The 18014-nt window shown below is 39.6% G+C and overlaps 1 protein-coding gene and 1 long non-coding RNA gene across 2 annotated transcripts; both read left to right on the forward strand.

Annotated features, from left to right (window-relative positions):
• The first annotated feature begins 7588 nt into the window (after positions 1–7588).
• Positions 7589–9354, forward strand: LOC119720176. Its single transcript, XR_005270072.1, has 3 exons — positions 7589–7767; positions 8694–8788; positions 9315–9354. It is a non-coding gene; the product is annotated as an uncharacterized LOC119720176 (long non-coding RNA).
• A 453-nt stretch (positions 9355–9807) lies between these two features.
• On the forward strand, positions 9808–14164 carry LOC119720292 (protein NLRC5-like). The gene is made up of 3 exons (XM_038189934.1): positions 9808–9955; positions 10161–10277; positions 11574–14164. The coding sequence occupies exons 1-3, from the start codon at positions 9817–9819 to the stop codon at positions 14162–14164; spliced, it is 2847 nt and encodes a 948-aa protein (XP_038045862.1). The 5' UTR covers positions 9808–9816.
• The last annotated feature ends 3850 nt before the right edge of the window (positions 14165–18014 follow it).

The raw sequence follows: 18014 nt of genomic DNA on the forward strand, positions 1-18014 counted from the left end.
GAGCAAGGCACTTTGTCACTCATTGCTTCTCTCCACCCAGGAGTAAATGGGTACCTGTGAGGGCAGAGATGGTTATGTGATTGATTTAGCTTGCTTGCGCCTAACAGGCAGCATCGAGCTGTATACTCCCCAGGGAGCTGAGATGGTATTTGGAATGTTAAATTGGCCCAATGATCAGGGGTAATAATAAACTGTAAGCGCTGTGATTTAGTGTACTAAAAAGAGCGTTCTTAAATGCCGATTATTATTATTATTAATAGGCCTATTTGTAAATACGGTCCAGTCAACATGATAGGATTGCAGATATATGTCGGAACTGTTTCTCGAAAGAGTTTCAATTTTAATCGAATGGTAGCTTTAAGGATAAACTCATGACACTGATAATGAATTCGACAAAAAAGTTTATCGTTCAGTTCTTCAAAGAGGGAAGAGGTTGGCAGATAAGATACGTGTCTTCATTCTTTTCTTATTAGTGGGCCATTATGTAATCAATTTGCTCTAACAAAGTACAGTCCTTTTTGCCTTAAATTACATATGAGCAATTATATTCCAAAATTATATAAACCAAAGCCTTGAGAAACATTTTGTAAGAAAAATATTATAATTGACAAGTCATATTGTATTTGTTGTATAAATGTATAATGGAATGACTAGCGACTTAATCTTTTAGTAATTTCTTTGTATTTTTCCAATGTCAGAATCAAAGGTAGGCTTATCACCGAGAAATGCTTAGTGTTCACACTGAAAAGCTGAATTGATTATGTGGTTCAAAACATTAAATTACATGTACTACATGTTCGACTAACAGTAACTATTTACTTGTAATGTAGTGCAAGCAAAATGGGTTACACAATGGCACAGTCTAATATTAGTAATGCATGCTTAAATATATAAATGTAAAATTATATTTGCTTTTAAGATGTTTTCGTTGGAATAGCTTTAAGAGTACGTCTTGGAACAAAGCTTGATAAAACATATACAACAGTAGAATCTGAATTTGGTGAAAATTAACATGCTTTGTAATCGCTGTATTTAGCCTATGTATAATGCTACCTTGTAACTTGAGTCTAGTCATTAGGTCAATTAGCCATTACGTTCAAATTTCATTCGATTGTTCCTTTGTAAAGTATAAGTATCTCTTTTACTACAACGAGGTTGCGTGAAATCTTTGTTTTAAAAACTGATTAGTCTGTGCATTACAATGAGAAAACTCTTACATGTTGAGTGTTTCACTGTAAGGTAAAAGAGAGTTCATACAAGCTAACATTTAGACGGGATTGATGTGTATGTTAATTGGCAACAACTATAGGTTACAGGAGATGTGCACTGACATGTTTGTTTTTAAAAATGTCGAGGGCTTTCTTTGAAATGAAATGCTAATGAGCATTGTTTTCTTTAATTTTTCAAATGTGATATCACTGCAATGATATTTGATTTCGTATTAACTTCATCATTTAATTAATCCGCTCGCTGAAATAACTCGATATCAGTTTTAAATAAAGTATTGTTTTTTAAGGGTTTTTTAATTATATTTAAACAAGTGTACAAACACAGTTTTCATTAATCATACGAGATCCTAGCTTGTGTTGACAAATACTAGCATAGTTATACTGCTATGAATGCTTATAGTTTGACAACCGTGGGTATTATGCGAAGACATGAAAGAAGTGGGCTTTTGGAATGACAGAGTTGTGAGAAATTATTACTAGCCAATTTTGGTACCAAATTAGAAAAGTACTGTTTGAAACTGTTAGCAACGTCAGATGGGTGGTTGATGATGGAGCCGTTGTGATTGAATGACTGAGGGAGGAGGGCTTAGTTTGAGCATTCTTAGACCTAATAATATCCTTGAGAATCCTCCAAGTCATCTTCAGATTACTTTTATTTGCAGCTAGTTTGGTAGCGAAGTGGTTTTTACATGTTGTTTGTAATGAATTATGTTTGCTGCCATTAGTCTTACAATTGTTTTGACTGAAGGTAGGGACAACTGAGATAGTAATAAAGTAGTTAGTAGTTTCTAATTCCTCCTGCAAGACACAAGAACCGCATGGGACAGCCAGGGCTTTTTAGGTCTACTACCACTGATGTTGATTTTAAAAAGAGATTCCATGTATAATGTGTTTCTTTCAAGATCAGTCCTCCGAGTGAATGTAATGTCGTGCCTTACAAAGAGGCTACCCCACCTCCAGTACCTGTCTGACGGTTTTGTCCAATAAACAGGAATGCTTGGTGCCAGATCACTGTTTTGAAGCCAAGTGTGGTCAAGCATGAGGATAGCATCACGCAGATGACTGATTTTTAAACGCTTCTGACCTTTAACCGGTAAAGTGAGAGGAAAATGGTATTGTAGATGGTTTTAGCAATATCATTGAATTGATATTCAATGTCACTGTCAAAGGAAAGTCAGTGTCAGTACATTGTAGTACACCATTGAGAAATTTTACTCATTAATGTTTTCAATGAGCTAATTGTATTTTTTGCGCATACTACTATTTTTTGGTTATATCATTTTAATTATTTTACACTTTCTCTCGATACTCAACCATCTTGTGTTATTATGACGAACGATAAGTGGATGAAATTTCAATTAGTTACAACAGGTCGTTGTCGTCCAGAAACCAAGTACATTGTTTTCATACCGTGAAAGTTGAGTCAATTCGGGTTGCGTTTTGGCGCTTAAACCCTATTTTCTTTTGATTATATAACTTTTGTTATTTGACTTCTTCTCCCTTTTTCAAGAGAATTGTGTTACACATCACACTTAATTAATTTGTAAAATTTGGAGTCAATAAAACAATTTTTTTTTTAGTTATCGTTTGGTAACTGAGTGTGTTTTTTTTCCATATTAAGTTGATTTTAATTTGTTGTTTGTTTTGGTCAGCAGAGGGCGAGATACAAAAATAGTGGTCCCCTTCTATGGTCCCCTCCTTAAGAGTTTTTGTCACATTGAGAAAAGCAGGTATTCCTCTGTATTTCTCGTTCTAGTAAAATTCATATTGTTTGTTAAAAAAAAAACAATTTGATCGTAAGCTGCTTATACGGCTCGCACTGTCAGTATGGACGCCCTCTCGTGACAACGCAGACTTCCCAAAGCATTGTGGGTATTACCGCCATCTTTTCAAGTTGTGTGTCGAACGCACGAGGAAGTGTTTTGTCCCCAGTCATTGCAAGTTGAACAAAATTGGAACTCATCGTCCTTCTCAATGTCCGAGTATCTGGAACGAGATAAGGTAAGGTCTTATTAACCCTCCTAGTGCGAAGTCACTATTCAGAGTGAAATGAAAAACCCTTAAAAACCCCGCAGGTAAGTTTGAAGTGAAAGTAACTGTGTCACACAGAGAGTCACTGCAGGGCGCAGTGGAGTGTTACTGAATCTGCCTGTTAACACTGAGTTTAATAACACAGAGGATTTGTGCAGCGATTCGATGTGTTACTTATACTTCGTAGACTGAAGATTACATCAAGGAATTTGAAGTGCGGGCGCTACAACTCTATTAGCCCCATCAATGTGGCTTAACTACTGGACGTCCTCCGTATTAGTAAGCCACCCCGCCATGATACAAACATGTGTGGAAAGGTCGGTTTGGTAGCCGAAATTCAAATCAAGATTGGAATTTTTGTCACTTGGTTATCACCCTATCCATGCTGCTTATTAGCACACACACAAAAATTGCATCCTGAACTGCGAGGCCACGTGAGATGCAGCTTTAACTCTTCACGGAAAACTCTCGGAGAAGGATAATTACTTCAAGGAAACCTAAGCACAGTATCGGGCAAAGCAGAAAATGTAACCCACATGGGGTTTGGGTGGGTATCGAACCCGAGCCTAAGAGGTGGAAGACAAGGAAAGTACCACTGCACCGAGCTGACTCCCCGCATGGAGATAGCAAAGGTGGATATTAGTTACGCTCTCGTTACATTGGTAGTGTCATCCATTTTCGGATGTGCCTCAACCAAACCTAACTCTGTCCTGCTTTTGCGTAAAATTTCCAAATTACCACCTTCCTTACACGTTTACCATACCAGGTCTGGCCCAGGGTGTTGGGAAAAGCCGCCCAAACTCGTTGGCCTGTGGTCGCCACCTGAATGGTCGCCAGTCTCTCTGTGCTGGTCTGCTGTCAATCTGCGGTCAGTTGAGTGGTCCGTGGTCAAGCCAGGTAAGCCTTTTATAGGGTTTTCACTGTGTGCTGCTTGTGAACAAAAACAATCCTTATTGAACAAATATGACTGAAATAGGCCTAAACCTATCAGTTAGCTGTCAATCAAAACACTTTTCTATACATACAGTTTTGAAATAATGAAAAATATTTTTTTTGTAGTGAAACAAAACGAGATGGAGGTGGCGTTCAAAAAATCTTTGAAAGAGAAACTTGTAGTTTCTATGAAGTTCCTTAATAGTATTGTTGCTAATGCTAAGCACGGGCTCGCTTGGTGGCGCTATGTAATTCTGCACATGCACGCTGATACCATATATATTTTTTATATGTCTACATGGCTGATACTAGCTAGTGTGCATATATTTAATAGGATCGTTAAAAACATCTCGCTCCAATTGAAAAAAAAAGGATTAACGTGGCATCTATGTTTTGCTCATATTTCATTGTCTTATCAAGTGATGATGGATAACAGATATTTGACCGTTTATTTCGAAAGGGTACTTTAGGTGCAGCTGCTCGTTAATGGCGTGCGCCCTCTTGTGGTGGCTTGTAGTAGTATGATATTTTCCCCCAGACAAAAAAATATACTCAATCTGTTCCACTGGTCTCGAATGATGTAAACTTAAAATTGTTTCACGACTCCCCAATTCCTCGGTGTGGCAGACATGAAAATCTTACGTGAAAGAAACACATTAGTGAAATTTCGAGCAAGATATCTAAAACTATTGGGTATAATGAATCACTTAAATTGCTTCATCCCAAGCAAAACTTTGGTTATTCTTTACAATTCTTTTGGTTCTGCTGTATTTAAATGTTTGAGTTCTTAACTAGGCCATAATTTGTTTTCTAAATACAGTTTCAATGTATGAAGTGTCTACATGAACTCATGAATGTTACAGAGAAATAAAGAGTGTCCCCGATGAGGGCGCTCTATACATAAAGCCATTCATTTCCCACGAATTTCGGTATGTTTACTAATTAGACCACAAGCAACAATATAATCTAATTGCAACGGTAAAATTTTGCCTCCAAAGGGGGCTGTGACATTAGGGAGCCATGCAAATGTCCCCCTAATGTCCGATGTCTCCCATCGTGCGAAGAAATTACGATAACGATAAAAAGAAGTTGTCAAGTTGATCACATTGTACTTGTTAGTAGGTTGAATATCTTGAAGAGACTTTTAGTGATAATTGTAATTTCATATGAACAAGGTAAAAACTCTGTTTCTCTAAATTTTAAGGGCGGAAGGCTTCAAAATGAATACTTTAAACCGAGTGAATGTTTTGCATTTCTGCCATTTTCTTTCAGTATCTTAAATTTGAGTTTGTGTAATTTTGTGTAATTTGTGTATGGGGATTGGGTTGTGTTATTAATGCCCTTGGGGTGGGGAAGATTTTGGGGGGTTTTTTTACACTCGACGCCTTCGATGGGGTAGCATTTGGTCACTCTGAATGTGCCCCCGTGACATACAGTTCTCTTGAAACCCTTTATTGAGCTGGACTTATCAAACTGTAGACATTTCAATCTGCGACTTGATTTCTTGGTGAAAACATAAGGGCTTAAATGCCGGAAGAGAAAGTTGAGGGATAACATTAAAATTAAGTACTTTTCTGTTCTTTTGCAACATATTTGTAGCAATAGCAATCAATCCGTTTTTAATTATTGTGTTTGAATCTCGTTTCTCATAATGCTGGTATTTCTCCAGGTCAATTGCAGTTCATTTTACCATTGCCGTAGGCCTATTGCATGTTGTAGTATACCAAGCTATGTAGGCCTATACGCGTACGTCCGTGTTGACTAAAGGCTCAAAGGTGAATTAATTTGCATTGAATGGATGCAGAGCTAAGAATAAAATTGTAAACACTGTCTTGAAATCGCGTCATTTGGTAAGGAAAGTCCCCCACTGACTCGTAAACTTTGTACATCTTTGCAGCACAGCAGACCAAAACAAAACACTTCAGTGGGAACTTAGGAACACTTTTGGGAAAATCCAGGGCCCAATTTCATAGCGCTGCTTAACAGCCTATTTTGTGCTTAATACTAAGGCTACATCTATTTCTTAGAGACAGTCAGCAGTAAGCACAGCAAAGCACGCTTAACAACAGAGGAAAAATGTGCTTGAATCACTGACGTATTTGCCTGCGCAGCCGATAGCACGTCCACGCAGTGAAACATTGCTCAGCATGATTTTCTGCTAGTATTAAGCAAAAGTGTTTTGCTTACTGTTGATAACCATGATAACATGGTTGGGGTGAAAACAAAACAGCGGTGGAGCAATTTTGAACACTACAACTTCACGGGGGAGGGATCCTGCAGAATCACATACGACTAAACCAAGACAAAGTGTTGTACAGGACTTGAGTTTGAACAGACAATCGATTTACATTATTTTATAAAGGATGCGGGTAAGGCTGGGTGAAGTGGTTGAACACGGTAGAGGGTGCCGAGCCTACAGAAAACAAGTTCAACAAAAGGTGTTGGTAACGCTTAGTCACTTGTCAGTGGGTTGATCAGGCGCGGTTCTACGGGGGGGGGGGGGGGGGGGCTAGGGGGGCTGTAGCCCCCCCCCCCAAAAAAAAATTGTCTATCCCCCCCAAAAAAAAAAATTCCGTAAAAAAAATTGCGTTAGCAAAAAGAAGGATTGTGATGTACATGCGAACGGTCTCCCCCTAAAGAAGAAATAGCCGTGACAAGGGTGCATTAGTTAATACAGTGTGATTGATTTCAGGATTTTATTGGGGCTCCCCATTGAAAATATGGCATGAGCCAGCATCACGTACGGCACGAACACCAAAACAAAACACTTCAGTGGGAACTTAGGAACACTTTTGGGAAAACCCAGGGACCAATTCCATAGCGCTACTTATCAGCCGATGTTGTGCTTACCGAGCCGTATCTTTCATAGAGATAGTAAGCAGCAAGCACAGCGAAAGCACGCTTAACCATGAAGGAAAACGTTGCTGAAATCAGCGACGTAACAATAATATTCGTGCGCAGCCATTAGCACGTCCACGCCGGGAAATAGTGCTCAGCATGATTTTCTGCTAGTAAGCAAAAGTTTTGTGCTTACTGTTGATAACCATGATAACATGGGTTGGGTGGAGACAAAACAAGGCCGGAGCAATGATGGCACTACAACTTCGCTGGGGGGGGGGGGGGTCTCAAGAATCACATACAACTAAACTATAAGTCAAAATGTTGTACCTGGGAGTGACTAGATTTTGAACGGAAAATAGATAAACAAGTTGTAAAAGAGGCGGGTGTGGTTGGGTTGTGGGTTGAACTGTACAGCTAAATAGGGGTGATGTCGAAAACATACAAGTAATTACAGAAGGCAAATGTAACAAAAGAAGTAAGTAGCGCAAAGGCACATTGTACTTGTTAGTGGGTTGATAATTATCTTTAAGAGACTTTCATTGATATTCCTATTTTCAAAGACAAGCTTAAAATTCCTCTGTGTGTAGGGGGTACGTGGGGCATGCGTAGTGGGCAAAGCACATGACCTCCTACTGAAGGTGCCAAACTTCAGAGCTTTTAATCTGCGACTTGACTTCTAGGTGAAAGCGTCAGGGATTGCTGCCGGAAGAGAAAGTTGAAAGACGACATGAGGGTAAAGTACTTTCCTTTTCTTTTGCAACATATTTGTTGTAGCAATAATTGATCAAATAGTTTTTAATCATCGTGTTTAATTCTAGTTTCTCATAATGCTGGTAATGTAATATCTCCAGGCCAATACCAGTTCAATTTATGCCATTGCCGTATTTTCATGTTGTATTATAGCAAGCTGTATAGGCCTATACGCGTAGGCCTACATATTGACTAAAGGCTCAAAGGTGAATTGAACTTCATAGAGTAAATGCAGAGCTACGAATAACACTTGTAAACATTTGGAATCGCGTCATTTGATAAGGAAAGTCACCCACGGACTCGTCACCTTTGTACATCTTTGCATCACAGCATACCAAAACAAAACACTTCAGTGGGAACTTAGAAACACTTTGTGGAAACCCCAGGGCCCAACTTCATAGCGCTGCTTAGCAGCCGACTTTTGTGCTTACCGAGCCTAGATCTAGTTCATAGAGACCGTAAGCAGTAAGCACAGCGAAAGCGCGCTTAACCACGGAGGAAAAAGTTGCTTAAATCAGTGACATACAAGCAATAGAAAAAAAACGCCGTGCAGTGCTCAGCATGATTTTCTGTTATAGTAAGCAAAACCTGTCTGCTTACTGTTTAGCAGCGCTATGACATTGGGCCCTGTGGATGTATCTGTGTAGGTCTACCGGGGAAAAATGTAGTGGTATATCGATACGCGATTTGCCAGGATTTTAAAATAAAACAGCTTATATACTATGATTGTTATAGATTTATTAGGACTAGTTTGAAAAAAAAAATGAAAATGCATTTGTTTTGTTTTATTTCGTGCAATCTGCTGGCATACGGTAAAATGTCGAAACTGCTTGTGAATCATTAGCTCGCAAAGTTTGAGTCAACGCCATATAAGTACATTGAACCAGAGATTAATTTGTATTAATGTAGTTCCGTCAAGTGGTCATAAGATCGGTGGGCGTAGCATCTGCAGTGCGTCAGTGTTGTCTTGGATGTCTGTGAATCAACCCGCTCTGAACTTAACTGTAAGTTTGGCTACAGCCATTGCTCATTTCTTCCTTTTCTTTCAGTTTCATGGATTATAGCAAACGCCGAGTTACCCATTAAGAAGATTTACTGTTGCATATTTTTCCTATCTCACTTGTGACGGTCACTTGTGAGTTGTGATTTACTCTGGTCTTTGGGGAAGATTTACGAAGCTTCGTGTCACGTACCATCTATGCCACACGTGCATTAGTCTGGCGCCATTTCCTTCATGTATTTACGTAAGTTAAGTCTCCATGCGAACGGCGAGAGAGGTAATTGTCCGTTTCCGTCATGTGACCACGACAACTTACTCTACGAACTTTGAAGCCATTCTAAATCAATAGTGTATTCACTCCGGGACCAACTCGACAACGATTGTCTCGCCTTGGTTTTTTTTTTCAGCAGTCTTGGGTGTATACATACATTTAAAAGCTTAGTAAAATTAGTTACATGTTTACCTAAGAACAAAAAGTCGCACAGCTTCTCATCAGCCTAATCATTAACATGTAAGATTTCCGTTTGCAGCCGGGTGATCCAAAGTACCACGATGCAACAATCTGAAGCAGCATGCCAACGGACTGATGTCCCTACCACGATGCAACAATCTGAAGCAGCCTACCAACGGACTGATGTCCCTACCACGATGCAACAATCTGAAGCAGCCTACCAACGGACTGATGTCCCTACCACGATGCAACAATCTGAAGCAGCCTACCAACGGACTGATGTCCCTACCACGATGCAACAATCTGAAGCAGCCTACCAACGGACTGATGTCCCTACCACGATGCAACAATCTGAAGCAGCATGCCAACGGACTGATGTCCCTACCACGATGCAACAATCTGAAGCAGCCTGCCAACGGACTGATGTCCCTACCACGATGCAACAATCTGAAGCAGCCTGCCAACGGACTGATGTCCCTACCACGATGCAACAATCTGAAGCAGTATACCAACGGACTGATGTCCCTACCACGATGCAACAATCTGAAGCAGCCTACCAACGGACTGATGTCCCTACCACGATGCAACAATCTGAAGCAGCATGCCAACGGACTGATGTCCCTACCACGATGCAACAATCTGAAGAAGCCTGCCAATTGCAACGGACTGATGCTACCACAACGCAACAGGAGTATGTACCCAACCCCTCAGCTGCAACAGGCGAGTAGTAGCTAGACCACTTGGGCTCAATTTACGAGGGAGGGGGGCATACAATACACCTCCAATTAACTTGCCAACCTACCTCACCCCATTATGAGTCACAGCTTTTCAAGCACATATGACAACCAGAGATGAAATTTCGAGTAATACATCTTTTTGATCAGCCCCTTTTAAATGGTATGTTAATTCTTGCTTGTGATTGTAGATTCCCCACAACGAACTGGAACCATCGGAAACATCGGCACAGTCAGCGGTTACAGCCCTATCATTGTTGGTTCAAACGCGGTTAATATCACTTACAGCTTCCCGTTGGAAGGACCAGGTAAATATAATTTTGTTTGTTATGGTAAAAGTAGTTTGAGGTCTTAGATCAAATACTGATATTTTTGTGGGGTGGTTGGTATATTTACTACATAAACGTGGACACAAAAGGCAGATGTATGGGCAGTTCTGCTAGAGAGTCGCCTATTTTTTTATTCATCTACATGTATAAGCCAGTTCGTTGTGGACATAATAGGAAGGCGCTATTTCTAGTGGGTAAAGTCTTGTAAAAAGTTTAAATTTGTTCCTTTATGGGTACACCACAATAAATGGACCAAAAATTCGTCCGCAGAGGTCATAAATAAAGGATATTCACTCAAATTATTCTATAATAGAGAGTTTTGAGAGCCATAGAATTGGGGAATTGAAGACATGTGGCACTGTACCTCTGGCCTGGACTTGGGTATTCCAATTCTGTGCACTTTGGATGCAGTTGGATCTATTATAGCCATCTTATGGAGGGTTCCTCTTTCAAAATGATTACTTGTCCGGGGAAACATCGTTCGTTTTAGGGGTGGTCTTTGTGTGAGAATTTCTCAAAAGTCAATAGTCAACCCACCAAAAATTGAAAAGAAACTGACAGTTGACGGGTTGAACATCATTTTCTGTTCAGCCTGAACACCTGTGTGAAAGTTCTGAGCATTTGTAAAAGAATTTTGAAGTATGGAGATGTATCACTGGTGTCTATGGGAATTTTTATACATGTACTTTGTGTGCATCCCTATATACCCACGCCAAATAGCGCCCCCTGTTGTGTGTGTCACATTTAAAAAACAAGGCTAATAAAGCTTTATTGAAGTCGCACGTTCATTTTGCATAAATGAATGGAATAAAATGGGACTGTTGGAGGCAAAATTGAATAACCATGGTTGGTGGCGTGAGTTGCAGAGCAAAGGGAATTTTGTTTTATAGATTCGAACATTGCGATGGACTTCAACTTATTTTAAGTCAGAATTGAAGGAAACAGATATGTGTGATTCTGAGTGTAGTGATTACCACACAGATTAATGCTGTTAATCTATCTTGGGAGAGAGATTTCCAATCAATATTTTTGTACACCTGCAGTTACCAGTTTTTTGTCTTATTTTGTCGGTGTAAAAAGGTGAAAGCACTATATGGCAACATTTGACAAGTTTGCGTCTGACAGCAGTACAGAATCCAAAATATTTTTTTATTTATTTTTGGCAAATGTATTCGTGCACTGCACAAGTTTTTCTCCGTAAATGAAGATTTTCCAGTCCTTTTCAGAAATATTGTTTTATTGAAAAATACGTGTTGCTTGTTTTGATCTGAATAGGAGTGCCTGCACCTAGACCTCAGCATAGTCAGAGACCAGACCAAGAACCAAGGTTGACGGATCCCTGCCAAGAAGCTGGTAACAAGACTAGGGACATTTTGAAAGGAGTTTATACAACAACAGGCAGCTACGTGCAGTTGTTGCCTGGGGTTGATAATGACCAAATGCACATAGCTGGTATATACACTAAAGTACAGTTAGAAACGCTGGAAGGGGTAGCAGTTGTAACTGGCCAGAAAGGAGAATCTGTAAACTCAACAGAGTATGCAAAAATATTCAGATTAAGGACAAAAACTGGGGAACTCATCGAACGCCTCATTTTCTTTGGTATGGGAGGAGTCGGGAAGTCAACCATTTTTGATAAGATTGCATTTGATTGGACTGAGGGGGAAAACGAATTCCTTAAAAGATTCAAGCTTGTCTTTCTTTTAAAGATGTGTGCTCTGTTCCAGGAATCCGATCTTGTTGATTCCATTTTAGATCAACTTATAGACGAAGATTCGGGAATAGCAAAAGATCAGCTTGATAAATTCATCCGAGCCAACCAAAATGAGGTCTTGGTTCTTTTGGATGGGTTTGATGAAATGGAGACCAAAACACTCGATGCAGACTCATTCGGTTCTATCCTAAAAGCACTCAATAGAAGAAAATACCGTCAATGTTGCATCTGTGTATCAACGCGCCCCTCTCGTCTTGAGACACTGATGTCAACATCACTTGTCCAAAATCCTTGCACACACGTGGAGGTTCTGGGGTTTACCGACGACGATGTTAAGGAATACGTTCGGAAATTCTATGAAAAAACGGATCTTGATATTGGCAAAGCACTAATCCAAACCATCGGAAAGTCAAACACGCTGCGTGATTTTGCTACAAATCCGATGTTGCTACTTCTTATGTGCTTATTGTGGAGGGAGAGTCAACAACTCCCAGAAACAACTTCACGCCTCTTCGCTAAGGCAGTTAATTACATGTTCACAAGAAAAGGCGAAGTCAAGAAGAGAGTTCCGGATCCAAACGTATCAAAAACATTGAATGCAATTGGACAAACTGCGCTTCGTGGACTCATGGATGCCAACCAGAAATTCTCATTTCAAAAAGACGAGTTTGAACCAAAGTCACTGGACTTAGCACTAAAAGCGGGCATCCTAACACAGCAGAGAGTTATCAAAAATCTTGAATCCCACAACAATATACAGTTCATGCACAGGACCATGCAGGAATACTGTGCTGCGAGATACTTACTGAGTACACGTATGTCGAACCAGGGACTTTTAAAGCGTATGTTGTGCAAAGTTGTACCATCTCAAAAATTTGAAAACACTTTAGGGCAACTTTGTCAGACAATTGACGGCGTCGTTTCAAATGAGTTTCTCGTTCGTTTTTGTTGTGGTGACAATGAGAAGTGCATGACGGACATCGTAAACTTGCTTGACCGTAAGTTCAATAAAGATGAGTCCAGGTACCAATCAGATATAGTGCAGGCGATATGTCGAAACTGCTTCTTTGAAAGCCAATCAGCAAGGGCCCCACGGTGTCTCACCAGCGACTCGCATATCCCATCAAATATCACTGTGGGTAACAGTAATGAATTTCGCAGTCTCACATACCTTCTTGAAGTCATCTGTAGGTCAGACAGCCGCACAGAACAACTGGCACGCGTTGAGACTATTCAGGTTTTTCGCGTGACTCGATATCCGGTCAGTGATTTAGCTGTCGCCCTGGGTTACATGGAAAACCTCAAGGATTTGAGGCTTAAGCAATGTCATTTAGCGAAGGGCGATCTTGAGAAAACCACGTCGTCGGTATGCAGCCAAAGCTTGACCCGTCTTGACATAGAGGATGACAATACACTGGGAGGTAGAGCTGTAGAGTGGGCCCCTCATATCAAACACTTGGCAAGCCTAGAAAAACTTCAAATAAAAAGCTGCGAACTACAGGGAACAGATATTAAACACATAGCTTTGGCTGTAGGTGACATGCCAAATCTGACTGACTTGATCCTTGATGAAAACCAGACATTGAGCGGATCGGCTGACTCGTGGAACAAAGAAATGCCGACTCCAATAACGCAGCACTTAAAAAGGCTGAACCTCAGCAAATGCAATTTGACGTGGAAAGACTTTGAATACATTGCCTCGGCTGTAGGTGACATGTCCAACCTGACTGACTTGATCCTGTATGGCAACCGCCGATTGGGCGGATCGGCTGGGTCTGCCAAGCAATTGCCGAAAATGACGCACTTAAGGAGGCTGGACCTGGGCGGCTCCAATTTGGAAACGACAGACATTGAACACATTGCCTCGGCTGTAGGTGACATGCCCGAACTAACTGACTTGGGTCTTACTTTCAACGGGACATTGGCCTCCTCGGCTTTGTTGTGGGCCAAGGAACTGCCAAAAATGAAACACTTAAATAGGCTGGACCTGACCTATTGCCATTTGAATGAGACGGACATGAAACACATTGCCGCGGCTGTACGTGACATGCGCGGACTGACAGACTTGAACCTTAACGGCAACTGGGTATTTTTTGATTTGGATGGGTTATTGTCCAACTTTCCGTCGCTCCGGGGTCACGTGAAAACTTAAACTCTATTTCGTTTCATGTAAAACGTTGGGTAGGCCTAATGATACATTTGGAAAATGCGAATAACCCAAATTAGGCAAAGTTTGTGAAACCTTTGGTCAATCCCTTGTGAATTGAATCAATACTGACGCACAAAATGCTTGAAGCTTTTGATGTGTCAGTCAGCCAAATATTGGGTGAAATTTTACGATGGGATTGTTTTTACCCCAACTGAGTTGGTTACGAGTTTTGTTTTTGGTTGGGCACATAAAAAGGTCTATTATCTTGTAGCCCATACAGGTTGCGAAGTGTTAAATTCGTTGAAGTTGGTCATTTCTGGTAGCATTTTTGGTCATTCAATTAATGTTTAACATGTTTTAGCAATGCACACTGTCCTAAATTGGTGAATAAGGATTGGACACACATTAAAACAAATGAGTTTACTGTAATTACCCAATTGTGATTAGTTTGTTTTCAAGCTTTGAATTGCCCATCAACAGGCCATTAATTTGAATGCCGACAGAAAAGCGAAAAATTGGCGAATTTAAAGTTTCAGTTGTCCACAATGCAGCTAATTAGAGTGCTCAAAGTTGAGATGCATATCACCTCCTCCATGAAGTATTCAAACAATACTCTATGTTTCAATGTGCAAACAACGAGAGTCCGATACCATTGAGTTGGCTCATCCAAAATAACAGAACGAAATTAAACTTTTGTTATATCGAATTAAAATGAAAATTTCCGAAACGAAAAACACTCAACGGCCATTTTCGAAATCAAAAATATTGTAATTTTATGCAACTTGGCGAATTTCGATGCTTTGCTCTCCTTTTGCCGCATAAGTATTCTTACTTTTTGTAAGTGAAGACACATTTCGTGCGCGGTGTCACGCACATGGCATTAACATTAACGCGTAGTTCGTCCAAGATGTCCAACCACCTACCGCGAGGTCTAATCTTTTCAGTTCCACTTTCAATTGTTCCTTGTATTAAATGAAGACACATTTCGCACGTGGTGTCACGCACATGGCAAAGAACAAACATGTAGCCAGTCCAAGATGTCCAGCCACCTACTTCGTCTAAAAGTCCTGGGTCAGATTGACCCAGAATCTAATCTATATCTGCCCAGTCCTTTTTCGGTCAAAAATGACACTTTTCTTGGTCAAAATGAATGTATAGACAAATGTCATTTTTGACCCGGAAAGTGTCATTGTTGACCCGGAAAAGGACTGGGCAGATATAGATTCAGATTCTGGGTCAATCTGACCCAGACGTTTTTAGAGTGTTTTAAACCGCTAGGTCTAATCTTTTCAGTTCCGCCTTCGGTTTTTTCGGCATGTATTTGAAATAGGTTGTCAATTTTGCTTCAAACTTGAATCAATTTCTGTTTTGGATGTCTGGTCCCATTTTAAGTCTTCGGAAGACCACAAATTAATTCACCTGCAGCCCGTTGAGCAAACACATGGTTACAAGATGGTCAACGCCTTTCCCCCAGTTTCTTAGTTAAAAAAGACCTTCTAAAATGCGATTAGGCAATATTCATCAAAAGATGTGAAGTTGATATTTACACACCAACTTGTTTAGGCTGAGAAATTTGGCAAAACTTTCAAAATTTTAAACTTGTGTATGAAATCAGGGACTTGTGCAAATTCCAAAGAACAAAACAGATCATTAAAAAATGTGTCATTCTAGGATGCCTGTTTGTAAATTCAGACATAAACGCCGTAACACATTCTCGATTAAGATCGTCAGCAAAGTCACGCAGCGTGTAAGACAATTAACTCATTTAGCTGGTCACCCTATAGTTTGTTATCCAAGTTGGAGCTGCTCTCATAAAAGTCCAAGGGTCAGATCTGACACCCCCCCCCCCCCAAATTCGGGTCAAATTGGACCTGACACTCTTTTGGGTCAAAATGACACTTTCCTGATCAAACGGCCATCATCTGTGTCAAAATGACAATTATCTGCGTCACATAACTGCAAAGGTGACTCACAGAAGTGTCATTTTGAGCCGGAGGCGTATCATGTCAAATCTGACCCGGATTCGGGTCCAATCTGACCCGGGACTTTTTAGAGTGTATAAATGATCTGCCGATTGTGCATCTGCAAACATTTTGAGCAAACATTGTCTGCAAACAAAATTATGATAGGCCTCGAATCTGTACACGTGTGCAAGGAAATATAGTCGATACACAGGTGATGCATGGTACTCGTTGATTTCTTATCAAACACTGAGGCTGCATGGGTGGTTTGGTCCATTTCCTTCACCGTGAAGTTCAAACTTGTTGACCCGACAACAATTGTGTTTACGTATAACGTTATAACAATTAGTGCGTTTTTAGGGGGATTAATCCAACAACTGATGATACATGTACATTTTTGTGAATACAATTATATTTTTTAAGATTGGTTGGTCTGAAAATTATGGTATTAGTGTAAAAACGTTGAAAACCAACCACCAACTATAGAATAATGTAACAACACCGTCAGTAGTGTAAATAAGATTGTATTTTTGTTTTAAAGAAACATGATTATTTTATATATTGATTATATTTTGTGTAAAAACTTTGGTGCTACGATTTGTGTGAAGATCACTTTTTAGTACTATACAAGTGATGCAGTAACTGTTGAAGGGGAAAGGAGGTTTCATTGGACAACTGTATTCAGCGAGATATTTGTTCTCACTGAACTACCAAAATGTGGGTAAGACACTTTTGACATAATTTGGATGAAATTAAGTGTGATGTCAAATGTATATTTTGCAGAATGCAAAAACGTCGAATGTTTGACTATATTCATGACATTCTTTCAATTGCAAGATAAGTTACTCAAAAATTTAAAAATTTCTCATGAGCAGATTATGTTGTTTAGCATTATCAGTTTTCTTTTCTCTTATCACACATTAATACTTTCAAAAACTGGACAATTCTCTTTTTGCAAGAATGGAGTAGATGTATGGATTGCATTCTGGTTCCATTAATCCAAATACATCATGTTTGTATCTCACGATTGTAGTGTGATCGATCATGTTGTGCCCATTGTATTATGTTATGTTGCATTATACCTTAAAGCGCTCATGCAATGTAAGTTTTTAATGCAATCATTAAAAATGCACCTTTTACAAGGGTGTTTGGTGCCTTTGGGTTTTTTTATGCTAATGCAAATTTCCATATTCATGTGCGAAAGTGAGATGTCATCAGAAACCCTATGTTGCAGCAGGTTTGAGCACCAAAAGTTGCAAGAATATTTTGATATTTCGCTGTTCTTCATTTCGTTAAATATTTGTTGTGTCAGTACACGGGGTAGTACACAAGGAAACAGTTTTTCACAAATTTCAATGAGCTGCATGGTTGTATTTTTTGCGCATACCACAATGTATTGGTTATATCATTTTAATTATTTAACAATTTCTCTCGATAATCAACAGACTTGTGTTTTAGATATAAGACGGACGATAATTGGAAGAAATTTCATTTTGTTACAACTGGCATTTCTCGAGTTGTCCGAAAACCAAGTACATTGTTGTCATTCAATGAAAGTTGACTTCAATTCGAGGTGCGTTTTTCGCGCTTAAAATACTATATTCTTTTGGTTGTATTATATTGGTAATTTCACTACTTCTCCCAAATTTCAACAGAATTGTGTTTCACTTCACACTTAATCAATTTATGAAATTCTGAGTCAATAAAAGAATTATTTCTTGGAAACTAAGTGTGTTGTTTGTTCCAAATAGGAGTTGACTTTAATTTGTTGGGTTTTTGTCAACAGAGGGCGCGCTAAACAAATAGTGGTCCCCCTCCTAAAAAAAATTGTCACAAAAAGAAAAGCAAGCATTTCTAGAAATGCTTGACACACTGTTTGTATCGCAAGCAAG

The sequence above is a fragment of the Patiria miniata genome, unplaced genomic scaffold, assembly GCF_015706575.1.
Source record: "Patiria miniata isolate m_02_andy unplaced genomic scaffold, ASM1570657v1 HiC_scaffold_9, whole genome shotgun sequence".
Classification (NCBI taxonomy): Eukaryota; Metazoa; Echinodermata; class Asteroidea; order Valvatida; family Asterinidae; genus Patiria; species Patiria miniata.

Coding starts and splice junctions, on each gene's coding strand:
- LOC119720292 (XM_038189934.1), top strand. CDS start 9,817: ATGCAACAATCTGAAGCAGCATGCCAACGGACTGATGTCCCTACCACG. Junction 9,956..10,160: donor CAACCCCTCAGCTGCAACAG/GCGAGTAGTAGC, acceptor TTGTGATTGTAG/ATTCCCCACAACGAACTGGA. Junction 10,278..11,573: donor CTTCCCGTTGGAAGGACCAG/GTAAATATAATT, acceptor TGATCTGAATAG/GAGTGCCTGCACCTAGACCT.